The sequence below is a fragment of the Microcebus murinus genome, chromosome 11 (assembly GCF_040939455.1).
Source record: "Microcebus murinus isolate Inina chromosome 11, M.murinus_Inina_mat1.0, whole genome shotgun sequence".
NCBI lineage: Eukaryota > Metazoa > Chordata > Mammalia > Primates > Cheirogaleidae > Microcebus > Microcebus murinus.
This window is the reverse complement of record NC_134114.1, coordinates 33673004-33695646: the sequence shown is the minus strand read 5'-3', so window position 1 is coordinate 33695646 and position 22643 is coordinate 33673004. Positions and strand designations below refer to the sequence as shown.

Sequence of the window (22643 nt, the reverse complement as noted above, 5' to 3'; positions counted from 1 at the left end):
AGGACAACCATGACCTTCTGTCCCTGTTCTTACCTAAGTCCTACCCCTCTACCGGAACCTTCCACCCTCTCAAAATCAAGAATATCTCAGCCACTTGTCTCTACTGAAGAGGAAAGTGCTGGAGCTCAGGTTCTTAGTCTTGCAGCTACTTGGATGAAAGGCTTGTGGAGGGGTGGGGGTAGGGGAGGATAGGAGGATCAGAGTGCCCTCTGTTTGCTCCATCCCCCACTTCACTAGACCCTTATAGGGAGCAGTCTGTCTGAGATAACATTACACCTTTCCTTCAACCCCTCTGAACTCAATTTTCTATTTCCAGCTTCTGTTTTTTCCTGATGGAAGTTGGGGTACAGAGCTTTCTCTTTCCCCTCCTGCAACATAATGTCAGCCACAAATTTTTCATTTTCCCTGAAGTCACTCAACCTCCCTCAGAGTAGAGGCAGCTCTGGAAGATTCATTTTGTAATAAAAACAGTTCAATCAGGAAAGAAAAAAAACAAAACAAAACAGATTCTCTCCAAATGACAGAAGCAAATACTTTTAAGACAGCAAAATGATTAAAATGAAACTGGCTCCCAAAACTTTATACTACAATTAATTTCTTCCTAAAACATTTATTTGCTGTCATGTAGATACAACCATGTGTATTTTCAGTAGGCCTAAAAGGATAGTGTTTATCAATAAAATGTTCCAAAGTACCAAAACTAATTATACTTTATATTGCTAAATCTGGAAGTTGCTTTATTTAAAAAAAAAAAAATCTGGGGTTTGTATCTTTACCAAATATGTGGTTTCCTTGCTGTCTGTATTTCATTTCCCTTTCTTATTTACCAAAAGATAACTAGTCACTTTTTCCCCCTGGCTTTGCTTAGTTATAATTTTTTAAAATCTTACAAACAGTTTTATTTTGGACTTTGATAATGGGAGATCTTGTCTTTAGGTTGGCTTTGTTTAATTTAAAATTTTACTTAATCTAAAAATGCACTAACTAAAATTCAACAGACAAACTCAACATTCAAAAACAAGTGAAAATGGCAGCAGTTTGTTACCTAAATTTTAACTCTTAAGTAATGAGTAAATAGGGATTTTGTTTATTTATTTATTTTGCCCACGAAGTCTCCTTTGTTTTCTAAAATAATGAATTGACATCATGCCTCAGGTTAGTGGTCAGATTAGGATCTTGTTTTAAGAATCTTCACTGAAGGAAGCTCCAAATGCTCACAGGGAACATCCTCTAGCTCCATAAGCTTGTTCTCCACCGATTATGTAGACTTTTGGTGCAGCCATCCAGCCTTAGTTTCTAAGCAAAGTGACAAAATTAGTTTTCATCTTGGCATAAAAGTAGCCCAAGAGTTAGCTCTCTGCTCCAAGGGAATGAAGAAATAGGGTTAACTTGACACAGAGCACAATCCCAAGTCAAGGACAAGAGTTCTCTTTACTGTTACTGTTGTAGTATCAATAATTAAACAGTGGCTGGGTGCAGTGGCTCCCACCTGTCATCCCAGCACTTTGGGAGGCCCAGGCAGGAGGATCTCTTGAGGCCAGGAGGTCCAGATCAGCCTGGGAAACAAAGTAAGCTCCCTTTCTCTACAAGAATAAAAATTAGCTGGGCATGGTAGCATGTGCCTATAGTTCTAGCTACTCCAAAGGTTGAGGTGGGAGGATCCCTTGGGCCCAGGAGTTTGAGGTTGCAGTGAACTCTGATTGCACCACTGCAATCATTGCACCACTCAAGCCTGGGTAACAGGATGAGACCCCGTCTCTAAAAATAAATAGATAAATAATCAAATAGGGAAGGCATTTGTGCAAAACAAACTTCTGCATTTGGGAAGGAAACAGAGAAGCAGAGGAATTGCTTTTTATTTAAGCATACATTCAGAACCCAGAACTTTCTGGAATAAACAATAAAATTCAAAATCTGAAAAAGGGAAATATAAAAAGATATCAATGAATAGTATCACTGTCCTTTCCCCAATAGCTTCTCTCAACACAGATACACCACCCACCTCAACCTTTGCCAACTAGCATTTGTGAGATTCAAAGTACGAATCACAAAACCCAAGGCTTTCCTATGCACAGGATTGTGTCAGGAGATGGAAATAAGTCCTGGCTCTACCATGTAAGCAAATGACTTCACCTTCCTGGACTTGGACATACATATACAAGGTCCATGTCTCTTTCTACTTCCTCCCCTTTCTTGTCAGACTAGAGAGCAAAGAACTGACCTGTCTATTTATAGAACACTTAAATTTCTTTGGTAAATGAACTATTCATAATTGCTTTCCAATTACAATGGGCTACTTTTCCTGTTCTCAAGCAATTCTTTTACTAAGGCTATTTCTATCAGTCTAGAAGGTGATCTCCAAAACAGATAGAATCTAGCCCTAATATATATAAATAACATTTATCTGTTATAGGAAAACATTGAACTGTGGAAAAGTTGGTTATGTAAGTCTGTCAGCTTTCTTACTATTATTTTTTAATAAATTCCAAGTGATCTGACAGGTATTTTTTTTAAAGGATTCAAAACAAGAAGAGATGTCTAACAAGAGGTCCTTGAAGGCGTGTGTGTGCTTGTGTTTGTGTATGTGTGTGTGTGCATGCAAGGGATTTATCAAGATGCTTTCCTAATGTAGGGAAAGCCCAGTATGTTCTCAACCACAAGGACATGATTTTCTAAAGACACAGGTTGGAATAAACCCTGAGAATCTTCCAACCATCACATGCTAAGTACCCCAGAGAGTCTGAAATGTTCCCTTTCTCCCTCCCTGCCCACAGGCTCAAAAGGGGCCACTGTTATTCTTGGAAGTATATGCTTATATCCATAAGCATATAAAGGCTGAAATCCTTGTCATTTGCTAGTTTTAGTGACCATGGGGCTGCTTCCTTTCATTTCCCAGGCCTTTTTAATTTCACCTGTAAAGTAAAGGCAGTAGGACTAAAGGAGTTAAATTCTTTTCCAGCTATATAGACTCAAAATTCTATAATTGCCCAAGGTGATAGGTGAAAGGATGAAAGACAAAGCTTTGATCTGGGTTTTGTACATTCTAGACTATATTGATTTCTGTAAGAAGTCATTTGTCTGTGAAATTTGTGGAACTGACTAAATAGTAATCAACCCACAAAATTATCTGTACATATATTTCATCTTGGGATTTTTGGTCCTGTGTCCAGCCTTTGTATCTAACTACACAATTCAGGAATGCTTACTGCTCCATTTTTAAAGTATTTTCTTCAGTTGAATAAAAATGTCCAAACAATAGTTCTCAGTGAGCTAGAAAATAATGCTATTAATTTTCCTCATTTTCTGTATACCAAACTATAAGTAAAGGTTAGTATAACATGTTTACTCACAAAAAATTTAATGGTTTTAAAGATTAGTGAAGATTTATATTAAGAAATATTTAAAATTTTCATAATGACCTGAAAAGAAGAAAGTTAATTTTAATCTAGAGCTTTAACTTCAGCTTTCTACAAATGTTTGTCATTTATGAACATAATTTCTACTTTGCTGAATTCCTTTTCTGAAGTCATTTATGTACAAGTATTTTATTGAACATTCAGCAATAAAAATGATTTACTCTTTGATTTTGGACCTCAAAAATCATTAGCTAAATAAAAAGCTCTCCAATAATCAATCAAAATGTAATACTAGGTTATATATTTCTGAAGGGCAAGTGCCATGTGTCATTATCTTTTGTACAGTTCAAAGAATCTAGCATATCACCAAGCACAATGTGCTTTGTATTAAATTGCACTTCTCTGTTATCTTGCATATCCACAAAAACCACATCATTATGCACTGGCTACTTACTGCAGAGGGTGTATATGGCAGTCTGCAGTCAGTGTCCTGGCTAGGACAAAATTCTTTCCAGTTAATTCAAGAGACTTTTATGAGGCTACCAGTTACAGAGGTATAGGTACCATTAAAGGAACAAGCAAGAGATGATGATGTCAGATCAGCAATAGAAAGAAATTGTCACCACTCTTTAAGCTAGAGCAGAAGGGGAGGAAATATTATGTTATGGATGTCAGTGATACATGAGGCCTGGAGAAGGGTTCATCCACTGGGAAATGTAGATCTGGAAGGATACAGCCACTGCCAGAAAAGTGACACAAACAGAGAAGAGGAAGAAATACCTAGAGTTTTCTCTCCTTCAATGGGCTGATCTGAAGATCCCCTTCTCCTACTGACAAAACCAACAGCAAGTCATCTGTCAAAGAAACACTGGTGGTGCATGATACCAGCACAGAAATGAGCAGGGGGTAGAATGAATCTGGGGGTCAATCCAGGAAAAACCAGTACAGCAAACATTGCATTCCCCTCAACACAATAATATTTCTGTTAAAACCAATTCATAGAAAATACATCTTCTTTGTTAAAGTCTACTTAACATAGGTAAAACATGTCAAATAGAATGGATATCAGGTCAAATTATATTTGATAATATATTTGCTTTAATAGGAGGCATGGAAAACAGCAGATGAATTTAGGTAAATTTTATTGGGAAATAATTAAAACAGTAAGCTAGACGACATGAAATATGTGTCCAGGAGTTGAGAAGCAGAAGGAAAGGAAAGCAGGTCAGGTTGAGATGACAGAAATCTAGTGGCCAAAATCACCACACTGTAGGAGAAATCTAGAATGAGGGATTGTGCCAGGGACTTAAATCACAAAAAGATTGAGTTTTGATCCATCCTGAAGCCAACAAATAGAAGTCACAGTTTCCGTTAGCTCTTTTTGTAGAAAAAAAGACAACCAGAAGGACTGTTCAGGGGCTCTTTTTTCTCCTCACAAATCTCTCCATCTGCTTTATAAGTCCTAAGATAACTTGATTTTGCCCATCACTAATGATAAAGTACCTAAATTCATTTATCCCTTCTTACATGCATGATTTTTACAAGGTGAGTTGCTCTGTCTTATTTATTAAAACAATCCTGCACCATTTACAATGTCTACCTAGCACATAGTAGATAATCAATAAGATGTAGTTGAATGAAAACCAGTTAAGTGAATGGATGAAGAAATGAACACACTCTAAATGTCTGTTGCAGCAAGACATCAAAGCTCTAAAAAAAATTATCACCTGCCAATTACTTCACAAATATCAATGGCTAATATCAAAATGTTTAAAATTTTGCCATAGGTAACAGGACTGGGAAACCTAGAGGTCTTAAACTGGAAGGAAGCACAGACCTACAAAGGGACAGCTGAAAACACAGAAAACAAACAAAACTCTTCAGTAACTTCACAACTTTGTCAAAGGAAGGTTCTGCTTACCGTCAGCTGCAAGGGGATAAACAGCAGCTTTGTGGAAATACGCTTCTTGTATTTGGTGCCAGGATGTACAGCTCAATTTCCAGGAATTTTTGGTGATTTATTGTATGTTTTAAACATTCATATATATATATATTTTTCTTTCTTTCTTTCAGAAGATCCTTTTCACCGTCTTGACCATCTTTCTGTATGAATAACAGATCATAAGTCTGTTTGAAGGGGAGGAAATAGAAAATTTACCTTAATTTTAAACTTTGAAAAAAAAATTTAGGCAAATATCTACATTTTGAAATATCACACTGCTTGAAGAAAACAATGTTAGAACACAGAAACCTGTACCAAATTATAAATCTACTTTTCTAGAAGGTGCCATCAATTCCTTAGAGGAGGATTTATAAATTCAGATTATCTATCTATCTATCTATCTATCTATCTATCTATCTATATATGTATGTGTGTGTATATATATATCCGTGGATATCCTGAAAATAAGTGGTATACATTGCTTTCTAATTGCGTTCCTCACACAAGCTTTGATAAAATATCCTCCTTTGCCAAGCCTATATCAATATTTATTTTGGCTACTCAGCTGGTGCTTAATAATTCAAGGCTAAACTATTTCATTTCTTTTCTCTGGCTAATCTATTGCAGCAAAGATATATTGATTTTCCATAACTAAAGCCTCTAACCCTTCTTATCACTTCTATTCTGGCATCTCAGACATAATAGAGTGATGAGTGGTCAATGATAAGAAAGGCAGCAGGGAGGAAAAAAAAAGGAAATAGACAGGACAGGTGTTGCAAAAATTAGGGTAATAGCCTAAGGTCTACCACGGGAGTTCCAAACTCTGTTCTACTACTGAGTGACCTAGGAATCAGTTCATTCGCCTATAAAATGCACGCATTAGATTCAATTCTTGCTAAGATTTCCACTGGCTCTGAAGTATTGCACTATTCTCTGTGGGTTAACACTTCTTTTCTTTCCACTTCAAGCTACTAATTTAAAACATTTAATAATAAAATATCACTACTTCATTTGCCCAAAGGTCACTGATTATAAGCTTCATGTCTAGCTGCAGCAGGGGAAGCCCAGAAGCTCTTAAAACGCCTTAAAACTGGCAACTCCTGTATCCAAAGAGAAAATGGGGAGGGACACATACTCGAAAGAGCTGCACAACATGCTTAAAAAATGAGGCCTGCACATGTCTAAATTGCCGACCACCCTGGCTGACTTTTGACCTGACTTAGCATTATTTAAAGCAGCTTACTGACACTGCCAATAACATCACACATAATAGAACACACATCTTGTAACTGAACCATAGATAGTGTTGAGCAACATAAAGAATCCAGGAAATACATACTTAAAATGTAAAGTGCTCACAGAGTAGCTACTGAAGGATCTGGTAGTACACAGATTGCTTCTCTGAGTTTCAAGAGCCACGTTTTAGTATTCTTCAATGGCTGCTGCCATGGTCTTGCTTTAAAAATCCTCAAATCATTTCTCAAGACATCACATTTAACAAAGGGCCACATCTGTTTCTCTCAATATAGAGTTAGCCTAATATTACTAGATATGTTTAGGGCATAGAAATAAAGCATGCCTTCCAGAGGTTGGATAAAAGAGAAAAGCAGCCTTTTAGAATTAGTAGGTACCACTCTAATCTGAAGCTTGTACTGTCCTTTTCAATCCTAGCAGAGAAACAATTAATAAAGGAACCCATTAAGACCTGATTATTGCTGCTAAAAAAGGAAGGTAGAATTTCAGTCCTTTGAAGTAACTGAGAATGATTCAGGCCTCATTACAGAGATATAATCTACATTCATACATTTATGTTAGTGATTCAAATCTATTGGGAGAGATTGAATTCCGTTAAATAGTGCATCTTTCCTGTGGAACTTTTCTCAGGCTTTCTCAGGCTAACCTAAGAGGTGACCTAACAATGCAAAGTAGTTGGGTATTTAGGGATTCAACTGTGCTGTAAAAGAAAGGCTGTACAGAAAAGAAAAAGAAGAATGAGATATAATCTAAAAAGCTATGTCAGCTTTTCCTTTGGGCTGTTTTGTAAATACCCTTCCTGTCATCATGCTGTACAGAATAGTGGAGAAAGGACTCTAGAACTTTCAAACGCTGCACCTGCTGCAACTATATTTTAATATGGAAGTTTTAAAGATGCTTCTCCCTCATTTTAGAAAGAATAATAATAAAAATTCTAGCTAAAAGATCTGAATAGCTTCTTCTACTGGAGCAGAAAGTTGGTAGGGGCGTGTGTGTGAGGCAGAGAGAGAGAGAGACACTAGCTTTGGGTTGGGAGCGTGTCCCATGTGAATTAAAAATTTTTAAATCCCAAATTGGCATCAATAGTGTTGGTTCCCAGTGCAGAGAAACCCCAAAATAATAACTTCCTGTGTTTTGTAACTTTTCACAGCAAAGGTTTTATTGTATGGTTTCATCAAACATAATTTTTTTTAAAATGTAGTTTTAATTATTTGTGAATTCAAACATTTGGATTCTTCTGAACCATTGGGCTGAAACCCAAATCCCTTAGAAACCTTGCACTTTCTTTCAGATATTTTTCCGATTAGGTATAAAACTGTAAACTCGAAAATTGGAATTAGCACTATGGGTTTACTTTTCAATATCCATGCTTTAAAGAGCTAGATTTGTTTGACGTATGCTCTTTTATTTGCTTAACTTTCCAGTTAATAGCTACAGAAATCAGAGCTAATTATATTAAAGTCAAAAATCTACTGTGATGTTCACCACATTGTTGAAATCTTCTGAATAAACATTGCAATGAGTTATAAATAATGCAATTAAAATCTTGATTCTAGCATTAAGTGAGTCTATTTAAAGGCTCTGAATGCACAGGAAAATATAATACAGCATGCATATAAACCCATTGTCAAATCACTAAATGTAATTGGGTAATCATTCCTAATGCCCATCTCTAAAGCTAAATTTTTAATTTCTTGTTTTTTTCCCAGCTTCACAGCCAAGCTTGAGGCCAAATACACATTATAGGGATTCTGGCTTGTTTTGTGAATACAGGCTCTTCTGATTAGTTCCCTCCAAATTACAGATGCAGTTGTTAAACTCTCAAGTTCACCTTGAAGTGTTTTCCTGTCTCAGACTGGCAGACTATTGGGTTGAACCATATGAAATTGCCACTTTTGTAGGTGGAAAACCTTAAAAAATATTGGCAGTTTTTTGGCTTCAACAAGACACAAATGTCTAACTGCCTTACATAACAAATACTTTACACCAACACATGTTTAGGCATTCCTTCTAGTCAAACTTTGCCTAGTTTAGAGTCATTCCTGAAGAAGGGGTCCTCTAGGATCTTACTCAGATTGGAATGGATTATCACTGTATTCCCTTCTTTGTGCCTCTAAACTCCTGGCAAAGGCTTTCTAGCCTTGGACTTAGTTCTGTCTGTACCTGGGTTGTTGTGAGCAAGTTTCTGTGAGCAGTGCGGGAGCTGGGAGGGGGAGTGTGGAAACGTGTGAGAAGGGGAGAGTGACTGGTAGTGCAGTTATATTGTAAAACAGAACCCTTTAAATATTATAGCTGAAGACAGAAAAAAAAATGTCCCTTTATGACAAAGCGCAAAGGAAATTGCACAGAAAAGAAAACAGACAGCAGGGTATTCGGCCAAATTGTATGGTAAAATCTTTGCGATCTCAATAAAGTGCGTTCGCTTTGAAGTGCACGCGTGATTCAGTAAAGGACTCATGTTAGCAATTAGAAATCGGTTATTTGGGTCCCTGATTTCATTTGCGCCGAGAGAGGCGACTTTTAAGGGTGACGATAAATCTCCCTGAGCTTAAAAGTCAGAGAGGGCCAAAGTGTGAACTTTTTACTTCAGCAACGGAAGCGAGAAATCAGTGATTCATTAAAGCGGAGACCTCCTTGGAAGCTGGCAGAAGAGGAGGAAAGGAAGCTAATTATGTCTCCCTTTTCTGTGCTCGCTCTGACCAGTTTATAATTTGCTGCTTTGGAGGGTTTAGCCCTCAGCATCTTCTGCTCTCTCCCCAGCCTTCGCCCGTTCTGGGACTGAGAGGGGGAGAAAAAAAGCCAACCAAGCACCGGGCTCCAGGTGGCTCTCAAGTACTTCACTGCCAAAAGAAGGAGGAAAAAAAAAAAAAAAACCAACGCTGGAAAACAAGTGAGAAAGGGGCTCCCCAGAGAGGATTGGCTGGGGCTAGAAGACAGCAAACTTCGGGAATCCTGAGGATACGGTTCGCGCCGGTGGCCGGAGCGGCGAGCCCTGCGCGCTCCAGCAGCAATTAGCCCGAGCTGCAGGCGCCGGCCCAGGCCGAGGCTGCGGCGGGCGGCGGCGGCGGCGAGCAGGGACCCGGCAGCCCCCGAGCTCCGCGCAAAGGCATCGCGCTCCCTTCTCGCTCCCCTGCTCTCGCCCCTCCCGGCCCCCTCCCCCCGCCCTCTCCCTGGCGTTCCCAGCAGCCGAGGGTTTCAGATGTCCCACCGCCGTTTGACCCCCTCCCCCCGCCCCTCCACCCCTGCAAATGAGGTTTGACCAGCAGAGGCAGAGCCCACCTCTGGCTTGGAATCACTGACATTTAGACTCCAGGCTTCAACCTGTTTACAAGCGGGCTTTCCAAGGAAGGGGGTGTGGGGGATAGGGCCAAACAAAACACTAGCCGCCGTCCCCCCAAACAAAAAGTGACTTTGTGGAGGCTTCAAATCAACAGGCACCACTAAAAAGAGAAAGGAAGAGGGGGAAGAAAACAACGGCCACCGGGCAGCTGCCTCCAGTTCTGACAACTCCAAGGGGACACACTTGTAGAAGTGGCTAGCAGGCTGGGGCTCTGCCGAGAGGGACCAGAAGGTGCCAACCGCAGAGGGGCGCAGATATCTCCCCACACCCCCACACCCCACCCGCTTTGGGTTTTGTTCACCGTGCTGTCATCTGTTTTTCAGACCGTTTTTGCCTCTAACATGGTGAAGAAAGGAGTGGGAAGAGAACAAAGTAACTCCTGGGGGAGCGAGGAGCGCTGGTGACCACCGCCGCCGCCGCCGCCGCCACCACAGGCTTCTGCTGCTGCGGCCACCCACGTCCACCATTCGCCAGCAGACTCGACAGGCGCAGGCAGCGGATCCTAGAAAGGAGCGGGGAGAGCCGGCTCTTCCGAGGAGTTATGGATGTTGGTGCATTCACTTCTGGCCAGATCTGCGCCCAGAGGGAGCTAACCAGCAGCAACCACCTCCAGCTGTCTCCTTGCCTTGCACCAGGTCTTACCCTTCCAGTATGTTCCTTCTGATGAGACAATTTCCAGTGCCGAGAGTTTCAGTACAATGTGGAAATGGATACTGACACATTGTGCCTCAGCCTTTCCCCACCTGCCCGGCTGCTGCTGCTGCTGCTTCTTGTTGCTGTTCTTGGTGTCTTCTGTCCCTGTCACCTGCCAAGCCCTTGGTCAGGACATGGTGTCACCAGAAGCCACCAACTCTTCTTCCTCCTCCTTCTCCTCTCCTTCCAGTGCGGGGAGGCATGTGCGGAGCTACAATCACCTCCAAGGAGATGTCCGCTGGAGAAAGCTATTCTCTTTCACCAAGTACTTTCTCAAGATTGAGAAGAACGGGAAGGTCAGCGGTACCAAGAAGGAGAACTGCCCGTACAGTAAGTCACAAATGCGTGCTCCCAGTCCTTCCAATTATCCACCCCCACCCCACGCGGGGGGGAAAATCTGTTCCAGATGTGGCCAGCTAAATATTTACGTCCCCAACCCCTGTAAAATGATTAAGTGGAATACTTTCACACTAAATCAGCTCCCCCCCACCCCGCATATACATTGTGCTGCCTCATCTCCTCCTCTAGGCGCGCTCTCTCCACACCCCCACCCCTTGCCACCCTATCCGCCCCTCTCTCTAGCCTGTCACTCCCTGGACCGCGCAGGGCGCCCGAGAGGGCAGTTGATGTGCAAAGATGCCCCACTCTGTTTCCATCGCCCTTCCCCACCTCATCCAAAAGGTCTCCTTTTCCTTCCTTCTGGATATGACTCAAGTAAACACATTTTGTTTCTTTTTGCTGGCAATCTTGTTGCGAGTTTTGGGACAGGCTTCTCAAGCTGAAAATAATTATCCGCTGTCAATTATAGGAGCTTTATGGGAACTTTATTTAAGAAAGAAAAGTCAATTCCACTCGTTTCCCACCCCTATCCCTTTACCCCACTACCTCTAGATAGGAAGGAAAAGCATTTTTCTGGTTTTGATTTCTTTTTTCTTTTTCTTTTTTCCTTTTTTTGGTCCCTCATGTTGGTTTGAGTGATTGCAGTCCATGCAGTTAGCTTTTCAGGCAGCACCGCTGCTATTTGTCTTCTGCTGCCTTCCCTCTTGGTAACATGATGCTCATGTCTACATTGTCAATAGCGTATGTGCTGCTTTGTGGTGTCCTGTTGTACTGTTTCTTCTGAAACCTCTCATATTGCAGAGCCATACTACTACAACATTGTAAACATCTGGGACTGGGTTCATACAGACCTCACACAAATTTCATTGTCATTCTTTTATTTTCAAAGTAAAAGTCATAAGTCTGTTTCCATGGCTATAGTTTATCCCATAGTGTGAGGTTTTCTCCTCAGTATAAATTATGCCTGGGATCCTTAGAAGTGTCTTTCTTTCTTTTAAACTGGTTCTCTTTCTTTCTTTCTTTCTCTCTCTCTCTCTCTCTTTTCCTTGTAGGGGTGTAGGCTGGATAGGGGGAGGGAGAATGAGGAGAGAAGGGGTGGGTATTGTGTCTCTTCTTGAATCAATCTACCAAAGCTAGATTACTCTGTTGACTTCCTTTCCTGGCTTCTTTCAAGTGGTGAGACTTACTCATCTTCTATTGATTGTTATTTGAAAGGATCTCAAGGCTATGTAATGGCACACTGAAGACAGTAGACAATGACATTTAAACATCTTTAATAACCATTTACCATTACCTCAATGGTAACTTACAAGTCAGCTTTTAACGGGATTTTGTGTGTGTGTCAGTTGTTGGGATATATTTGTAATACATGAGTCACACATTTCAAGATTCCTTGGTTCAGAAAGTACCAGGTACTAATGGAAATGATGGTTGACTATAATTTAGCATTTTATTTTTGAATAAAGACTTAGAAGAATTAAGACTTAGTTTTCTTCTTTGGGGACTCACACACATTGAACAGTGAGTTCTGTTCCTACTCGGCTACTACTTCTATTTACTGAAATTAGCAATATGTTTGCAAGTAATAAAATTATTTGTAGACGTATTTTAAAGTGTTCCATCTTAGTTTTAATAATAGAGATATTAACTACTTCATTACCTGTATTTTTTTCCATTCTGATTCATAGAAAGTGTCTGAAATAATATCATTAATGAGGAAGATTATTTTTGCCTAAAAGTCATTTGTTACTTGAATTCATTAGATACTATATATAGCCTTTATGGTTGTTGATTAAAATTTTTAAACCTTTGTTTACTTCTAAAACAAAATGAGTGTGGTATGATTCAGTTAGGAGGATGGGGAAGAAGCTGTCCAAACACTGGGCTGAACAGAGTGCTGGGAATAAAGAAAAAAATTTCCATTGACTAAATTTCTTTGTACTTTCAGTTCAAAAGTCAAAAAAACTTTTGAGCTGAAAACCCAAAAGAATATATCAAGATTTCAGAGTGTTGGCCTTGAGCTTTTTTTTTTTTTTTTTGTAAATTTTTGACAGTAATGATTTTGCCTTTGCTATATTTTAAATGTCTTTATGATGTGATGCAAGAACAAATCTGCAGTATTTTAGTTTAGGCAACTTAAATAACTGTTTTCTAAAATAATGATTGCTGTGTGATTAACTAGTAAAATGATTTCCACAGTACACATTGGATTTTATGTTGACAATAAGAACTATTTGCAAAGAAAAAAGCATACAATTTTTATTGTATAAAATGGGTGTGGAAAAGTTTCTAACTATCCAAAATGTACTAATGTATCTTCTGTGTGATAAGGTATATTAATAATTCTTGTTAAAATTACAAGGTAACTATCTTATATAGTAATGCAATCTTAATTGATAAAAATGAAAGAGGAGAGGTTCACTCTGCTAAATATTATCAAATCATAAATAATTTAGGCTTTCCAAGAACATGTGTGTCGAAACATAGCAAGTAAAAAGTAGAGGTTGAAAAAAACCTTAATTTCAGATGTGGCCAGGTAATCAGAATGCTGCTACAATTTCCAGCTGGACTAATTTAGCTGAAATATATGGTATCATGAAGATATTGTCTAAATGTTGTGTAATTACATGTGAACAAACTTTTGCCATGCCTACAGGGTAGCCAGCCAGCCAGCACAGCAAATGGTAGCCTGTTAAATATTAGGATATCTAACCTCTGAAGAGTGTCAGTTCCTTTTCCAAAAACCACATTTCAGTAACAATTTCCTAAACAAGCTATTAATTATTCTTGATACAGAAAGCTGTTCTTTTGAGGTTTGCTTTTTTGAAGATTAATTTTTCTTTGTTACTTTTGACCATGGTATTATTGCTGCTAAAATACAGTAACAGCTTATCTAAGAGGTTATATATTTGTGATGTCCTGGGTAATTAAACAACTGTTTTACTGGCTTTTTGCCAGCAAAATGCTAACAAAAGAAAAGTAAGGAAATAACCCATAAGTATTGCAAAATCATTTGTAACTTCTACTTCCAAAGCTAGTTCCCAGAAATTGGATGGCTCTAAAAATACTGCATGTGCTAAAGAAACTCTTCTCAGTTTGGGTGATTTTTATAATTTCTTTTCTGGGGGGAGGAGGACTATCCTGTTATTTTATTTTATTTTATTGCTTCTTTGCCATCATATGAGAGAGTAAAATAAAGAAAGCAAAAATAAATTATCTTTCTCCTGCAAGAAGTTGGAAAAAGCTTGAATAATTTAGAATAGCTGTGGTGTATCTGTCACTAGATATGTGCAGGCTCATTTAGGTTTTGTTTTATCATTCTTTACATCTAGAGCTTTGCCCTTGAAACATTACCACTCGGCTCCAGTTCTGGCCTCCTAGAAAGGCTGGGTACAGCTGTTAGGTATCCTTGCAACTGGGACCAGTTGACTTATTTCTGGACACGAGTAAAACAGCTGTAGGCTTCTCCCATGGTTGTCACTTGTAGACAAGAGGAATCTAGTGAAAGGAAAATGTATCCTTAAACTTGAAATAACTAAGGATGGATTCCCAAAATGTAAAGTCCACAGAGCTAATGGGCCTTTCTAGGAAAGGAGTATGGAAATAATGGAGAAATCAATATGTTCTTAGTATGTGGTATGTGCCTTTTCTCTTTAAATATGTATTTTATTTGATACTCATAGTAGTCCTGTGATTTGGCTATAACTATCCACATTTCTCAAATATGAGATAAAGCTTAAACAAAGTAAATCCTCTAAGGTCATTCAATTAGAAATTGGCAGAACCAAGATTCAAGCCTAAGCCTATTTGGTTATCTCTCTCCTTATTTACTATACTTCTCTGCTACTTCTAACATTGTTATCAATTTATTAGAATTAGACACCCCAAATCTCTAAAAAACAAATTATCCCAAACCTCACTTGCTTCTTACTGTGAATACTAGTTCTTTAGAATTAAATTGGAACAGAAGTAAAATGACAGTGGAATAGAAGTGAAATATGCAGGTGGCTATGCGGTATCAGACAAAGTTAGTGTATTCTCTGGGTAAAATCTCTCTTTTAATATTGTGTTTGGAATTATAATTGCTTATGGACACACACAATATATGCATATATTAATCTCACTTATGGTAACAGAGTTCATTAGGAATACAGGACTATTTAAGAAAAATCCATGAATGTCATTGTGTATAGTAATTGTTTACAGCTGAGGGCCAAATGCTTAATTGTTCCCATGTGTAATAAAATAATTTGATTGTAAATACCTGTGGGAAATTGGGCTGTGGCAGAAACTTCTGATACATGACTCTAAAAAGAGCAACATCTTAGAGACTTAAAGGTATATATATATATATATAGCTTTAAAATGAGTCTGCAAATCAGAAGGGCATTTCACCACATAAAAATGACAGATTATTGTCTAGGGTTAAAGGCTTGCATTATTACTTTTTAATCAGAACTAGAGCTTATTGTAGGAAGCTAAATAGAGAAAAATAATTGTTGAGGAAAATAGGGACTCAAATATTATCTCCTAATAAACACACAAGAGTTTTCTGGGGGGAAAACTATAGACAATTTATGGCTTCCACTGGTATCTTATTTCAGTTGTGGTTGTTTCTAGAATTTGGATGCATAATTTATAACCGGCAGCATTTAATCATGAGCATCGAGGATTTATGAAGGTGGAAGGCACTGTATTTAATGTTTACATGACACTGTCCTGTTACCTTTACTGCATTCCTACCCTATGGACCCTCCACTTTGATGGCTTTATCATAAATCCACTGAAAATGCACAATTCAAGAGAGTTTCCTCTTCATAAACCTGATTTATAACCACCTACTAGAAGAAATTCAAGAAAACAGTTGGCAGGAATCACATACCGGTATTGGAGTATGGGAATTCAGAGACACCAATCTCTAGGTCTTGGATATTACAGTAATCTATTACCCTACCCCAGGTATGGCCCATTCTTCAAAAGCAGGTGTTTTCAAAATGATATGTAAGCACAGAATTTTTTAAAAAGAAGAAAAGAAGAATTATATCTTATACAACCAAAGAAACTCTATTGTATACATATTTCTCCTACATTTTTACTATCCAGTTTAGAGTGAAAAGCTTTATTCCATGGCATTTCTTTAAAATTTAAAAAACTTACAGCAGAGCATGAATGAGCACTTTAAATTCCTGTACAATTACCTTAATGTTCAGAGGCAAACTCCATTTATTATCCCAATGTCTAACTTTCTACAAGCCAAAATGTTGGGAAAAAGTTGACAGCTCATTTGAAATGGAACTAATGTTCCTCACATTTATGAGCTGCCTATGAATATCTACATCTTTTCTAAGCCTTAAATGTCTGTATGCTTATCCAAAATTGTAGCACAAATGATATTTCTTTATTACGCTTCAGAAAGAAGAGTAATACATGTGTATTAGTTAAAAGTGATTTTAATCTATCTTAACATTAATTCTGTGAACTTTGCAATGAAGAGTAATTCAGATGACATTTTTAGTATTACTGTTCCAACATTTGTCAACATTAATAGTTGATGTTTACTTAAGTAAGTAAAATATTAGTATTTTCCTCCCAGAAATTAAAGAACTCTTTTAATTTTCCAGTAAGACAGGGAATAAGATTCATATTTATGTAATTTTAATACAGTTGTATCAGTCTAGAAATATATTGAACTTCATTTTAAGTCTTGAGTCCTTTTCTTTATGCAGACATTTCTTAATCTTTTATGATATATTGCAGTGATCTAAGATCACTTACATTTGACCAAGGGTGTTTGTTACTTGGTTTTACAGATATAAAACATTTACTTTTTATAATCGGCATTCTTTTTTCTCAGTGCATGTTACCTTTACCAGTGCCAATCAGTCAACATAATGATAAAGAAATGTGCCTTTAAAATTAATGAAAGGAAATATACCTGCATCTTGGGAAGCCACCAGTGACACTCTGATACTGAATTAATGAGTACAAAATGTTGATGTCTCACAGAATTAAAACCCAGTATTTAATATGTATAGAATTTATACAAATAGAAAGTTTCCAGATATTTAAAAGGGAGCCAAGTCACCCACAAAATAATGGCCTTAAAGGCTCCCTTGCCTTTAAATCAGATCAACTGTGTTCTTTCTTTGAACACTGTGTTCTAATTGGAACAATAAATCAAAGAAGACACTCAGAGTAGATTCCCATGTAAGGTGGACGACTGGACAGTGACTTTTTGCTGCTGTTAACACGTGCATCCAATTACCATTTGATAGATTCATAGTGCTGGCAGTAAAGCATTGCCTTATTTTATAGTTCACCTAATAATTCTTCAGCCTAAATCTATCCACCTTTACCTATACCTAATCTGTCAGTGTTTGTGTTATTAATCAGGAATTTTCAAATGTTTGGCATGCTTCCTACAATTAATGATGTCATTAAGATATTAATGAATCATCTAACCAATCCTATAAAAGGCAAAATATAGATTAAGCTGATATACCCCAAACTTAAAATAAATTTATTTGTTAACTAAATAAACCTAAAAATTTTACCACAACTATAAACTAAATTCTGAATAGTGCAGGTTAAATGAACCTAATTCTGAATAGCATGGCATACCCTCGATATTTAGAGCTTTTTAAAAAAGGAATTAAAAAATTTTTTAATAATTATTATTAATATTATACTCTTTCAGGGACCTTGCGTTAACATCCTTTACTAATAAATATACATGTTATTTCATCCTTAATCTTTTTTTGGAGGCATTGCTCTTGTGTTGAGGAGTTGACATATTCATAGATTATTATTATTTTTTTTTTTTACAATTTATGGCTAATCGACTTCTAATAGTTTTTTTTTTTTTTTGAGTCATTCTGTGACAACACACTTCTGAGGCATTGTGAATTCCTGATATTTTACCATTGCTTTGCCACCCCGTTATTTTCTCCTTCTTCTTGTTTGGCTGGCTTTTTCCTTTTCTCTGGTTGTTTGGTTGGATGTTTCTTTTCCTTTTCTCTGGTTTCTAAACCCATTGCATACCTTGAAGGCCAGGAAAAGTCATTCAGTAGTATTTCTTAGCACCCTAGGTGACATTCAGGGTCAGAGGCCTAAATATTTTTGGATGTGTAACACCCAACACTGATCATTTATATTCCATGCATAGAAATCTTTGACAATGTAAATTCAATATGCTCCCTCAGAACCCTCTTCTCATTTTGAAACTCCAGTGAATTCTTCCTATGCCAACACTCAAGGTCAATTTCTTTTAAGCTCCTCCTTCAATGAAGTACACAAACCATGGACAAGCACCCTTCTGAGAATGGACACTGATTGTCACTAGGTCATCATTCTGCATCTTACCTCCAGGTTAAGTTTCTGTTCCAAATAACTCTCCCTGCAGGTTTATTTTACCTTTCTTTAATTTTTTTTTTAGTGCATGTAATACTTAATAACTACTTTGTCATTTTCCTTTCTGCTTTTGTCAGGACTCCTATAAGAGAAAGTGAAGGTGATTTAGGAAATCAAATACTTATTTTTCTTCTACTTTAGTCATCATTTATTTCAAAGAAGGTGAATGCTGATTTGGAGGTCTTTGATATTTCCAACTTCCAGAATGTCACATAGATTATCAAGCGTCTCTGTATGTTCCAGCCAAATATATGTAGCTTTTTAAAACAAAATCCATGCTCTCATTAATAGTGGTTATTAATGGGGAAACAATGTAAAATATACATGCAAATGTACTTTGGCTTGACCAAATATAGAAATGCACAGGTCTTTATTGGAAATATTTTGAAACACTGACAAGAGTTAGAATCTGAATTAATACTCGATGTTCACATACTTCTGAGGAAGAATTTTTTGGCACTGATTGCTGAATTAGATTTATATTTCTTACATATAGAATCTTGCAATTTACATATGTTAAATGTATCTATTACTGTAGTAGTAATTAAAAGTCAAGTGTCTTTTTTTCAATTATTTTCAAATTTTATGTAATTTCATTGAGAAAATTATTAAAAGAATAATTACTATTCTGTAGCATGGAAAAAATGATAACATATGACACTGATTTATATACAATTTATGATATAAAGTGAAAATATTTATAATGATAATAATAACAGTAATTACCAGATTACTTGAGCATTTGTTAGATATCTCTATAGAAAGATATGATTCCCATAAATATGAAAAAAGTGCTAGAGATATTAATAAGATTATAGTATAAAAACCCAATGAACAAAAATGCTGAAGTGTTTTAAAGCTGAAAAATGCTCACACTCAGGGAGTAAGATAAATGATAAAGAATATATAATAAAAATGTTAGAAGCCAGAGGAAAGAGTAGAAAAGTAGAAGAATCCATAGAGCATTTCCACACATACTGTGAAAGGAGGAGAAGATGCTTTGCTGGAATCATGAAGACAACAGTTCTGAACTCCCAGCCCTGGCATTTGACTGGATGTTAAATTAATTGCACTGAGAACCTGTTGATCTGAGAGGAATCCTACAGAAGCAATCACAGCCGTCATATAAAAGTAAGGAAGACTGAGTCCCAGTTCTACTAGTGAGGCAGTGTGGGTTTTGATTCAAAGTGAATGAAAATATGGGCCCAGAGTAACTTTGGGCACATTGTCATCATAAAACAAGGATATTAACAAAATACTTACCTCTTTCCTACATGGTAAAGATTAAACGAGATCACGTATTCATTCACTGACTTATTCAGCAGAAATTTGCATGGCTGCTTTGTGTCAGATACTAGGTGAGGCACTGAGAAGAAAAGGTGTTGAAAAAAGTTGGTGTTTCTGCTCTCAGTGAACGTACATTCTGTAGATAGTGTCAATAACCCAACCAAACAGACAAGTAAGCCAAGAGATATAAAAAATTGAGGTGAGGGCTATGGAAAAATCAAGTGGGTGCTTTAACAAAAAACAACCGCGAACTATTCCAGACCACGTGACTACAGAAGTGTTTTGAAGAGGCAGCAGGAAAGGAACCCCATAGGGAGAGTTTGGTGCCTTTTCCAGGAAGTACAGAGAAAGGAAGGTACGTTAAGACTGGACTTGGAAGAAGTTTGGAGAAATCTGAACTGATGCATGGTAACAGATTAATGGCTCCTGGTACATAATAAGCCTTCATCAAGTGGGTATGATATAAAGGAAAAGTAAAGTGATGCTTCCTCTTGTTTCAAGGGAAAGCATCAGGAAAGCAACTAATAGATCATTTGATGAAGTGGTAATTAAGGAAAAGGGCAGAAATGAGGAATATACATGGTCTTTAAGAAAAGAAATATTAAAACTACTTGAAATTTGATTTGAAATCGCAGTATTCAGAGTGTTCTGAAGTGTCCGGGAAACAGTAGAGGCGTGGTTCTTTAAGGTTTTGGTAGCAGACACAAGTTGAACATCCCTACTCCCAAAATTTGAAATCTGAAATGCTCCAAAATCCAAAACTTTTTGAATGCCAAAGTAGAAAATGCTGCAAGTAGAAAATTTTGCACCTGACTTTATGTGATGGTTTGCAGTAAAAACATAGGCACATAGCACACAGTTTGTGTCCTCAAGGGAGAAAAGACTCCTCCACCCCCCACACACACCTCAGCTGCTGTTCTTTAACAGCTGGTACAAGTATTCTGGAGATGCTACTGTGCTGCCTAGTTACCACAAATACATTTTTTCTCTGTATTAATGATATGTCATATTTCTTACTGTTAAGTATGTATGTGTGAATAAGTGTAAGAAAATGATTGCTTATTGATAGCATATAAATTCAGAGTCAAGAATGATGGTGATGCTAAACAACCATAGATTGTCGACATGGTTAGCTGAGATAGTGACACCTTTGCTTTCTAATGGTTCAATGTACACAAACTTGGTTCAATGCACAAAATTATTAAAAAATATTATGTAAAATAACCTGCAGGCTATGTGTATAAGATGTATAGGAAACATAAATGAATTTCATGTTTAGGTTTGGGTCTCCTCCCCAATTTATCTCATTATGTAAGTATCCCAAAATTAAAAAAAATCCAAAATCAGAAACACTTCTACTCCCAAGCATTTTAGATAAAGGATATTCAACCTGTGTTTGAAAATTGAAGCTGGCTTGAGAAAATAGCAAGGAGTTGAAAATGAAGAATAGAAGATAACAAATGTGTTCAAGGACACAAGCTATAAAAGAACAAAAGAAAAAAAAAAAAAAAACAAGACTAGCACCAAAACAGGCAACCACAGAGATTTGAAGAGGACACATTCTAGGATGAAAGGCCAAAAGAGAAAAGTAACTCATAATTTTTAAACATTTCTAAACAATTCCTATATTTCAAGTTATGATATAGTTTTGAACCAGAATTAGTATAGATGCTCAGCTCTTGGCAAATTCTGTAGTTGTTTCTTTTTTTGTTTGTTTGTTTCTCATCCTATGACTAAGAACTTTTTGGCTTACATCCCTCAAAGAGTTTGCAATCTACATCTAGAGAGTGGAGATCTTCACTGGGAGTTGGAACATCACATAAGCCAGTTTATATTCAATGCCAGGAAGCAGGGTGGAATTAAGTAAACAGCAACCTTTAACTAAGGGAGGGATGTATGAGAGCAGGGGCTCACACTGAGAATAAGGGATCTAGCTAGACACAGAATTAGATTTAAAAAAAAAAAAAAAGAGGGGTAAGAATCTCCTAAAAGAAGGCACATAAAGAAGCATATGGGTGCAGAACCTAACAGGAGGTTTTCAAGAAACAACGAGCAGAGAGCAGAAAATCTGCATGCTTCTGGGCATCTTATGATAGGCAAAGCAAAGTACAGTAGAATGTACTATCATGTGAGAGGGAAGTTTGTAAATATCCTTATATTTGAGGACCTACATTTTCTGGCAAAATATTATATTAACATGGTTTTCATTTAAACTTGGCCTTCTTTATTTTTATGTTTTTGGGTTTGTTTAGGGTTTTTTTGTTTTTACTTTTTGAAGTAAAGAAAAAACTGAGAAAGAAAGCGGAACAGTTTTTGAAGACTATTGTCTATATTTTAATTGATATAATCTAAACATAATAAATAGAAAAATTATAACTTGATTAAACAAAGAACTAATTTTATACTAGGGACATGAAAAAGAAGCAATTTTCTGATTCTTCTGATCTTCACTTGATGTCATCATCCTAGTATTCCTGATTTGCCAAATGATCTTTACCTTAAAATTGAAAATACTGCCTACTTCAAAAGTTCTTAATTTGTATTTATCACTGGGAAAGGTTCAACAATTTCCAACAGATTCCCAAGAGGAACACCTGAGGCATCAGTATTTCTTGTTCCAGTTGCATATTTTCTTTTGTCAGTTGTAGTCTAAATTGTCTTAGATATACTTGATTTAGGTGATCAGGAAAAGAAGCAAAGTAGAGTGTATTTCTTTTCCTTGTGAAAGGTTATACTTAAGTATTTTTTAACAAATTTGGAAAAGGATACAGATAGCATATATGCAATTACACCCACTATTGAGACCATGAGCCCTGGAGTCAGATTTCTTGGTGTAGACTCAAGGTTCTAAAACGTCATAGCTGTGTGACTTGGCCAAGTTACTCCCTGGGTCTTGGTCTCTGCATCTACTGAGTGAAGGTAATAATGTCACCCACCTCATCAGTGTTAGGAGGATGAGTTCTAAATTTACAAATGAGACTATAAATATGAAATTGTAGTGAATATAGGACCTGGCACATTT

The 22643-nt window shown here is 37.2% G+C and overlaps 1 protein-coding gene and 1 long non-coding RNA gene across 2 annotated transcripts in view; one reads left to right on the top strand and one right to left on the bottom strand.

The window, feature by feature from the left end:
* Positions 1–942: 942 nt before the first annotated feature.
* Positions 943–10624, bottom strand: LOC142873725 (uncharacterized). The gene is made up of 3 exons (XR_012921680.1): positions 10535–10624; positions 5278–5483; positions 943–1296 (listed from the first exon to the last, which is right to left on the bottom strand). It is a non-coding gene; the product is annotated as an uncharacterized LOC142873725 (long non-coding RNA).
* Positions 10591–22643, top strand: part of FGF10 (fibroblast growth factor 10) — a 78148-nt gene continuing 66095 nt past the window's right edge. Inside the window, exon 1 of the mRNA XM_012740421.2 lies at positions 10591–10915. Within this exon, the coding sequence (XP_012595875.1) occupies positions 10591–10915 (325 nt within the window). The remainder of the gene's footprint in view (positions 10916–22643) is intronic.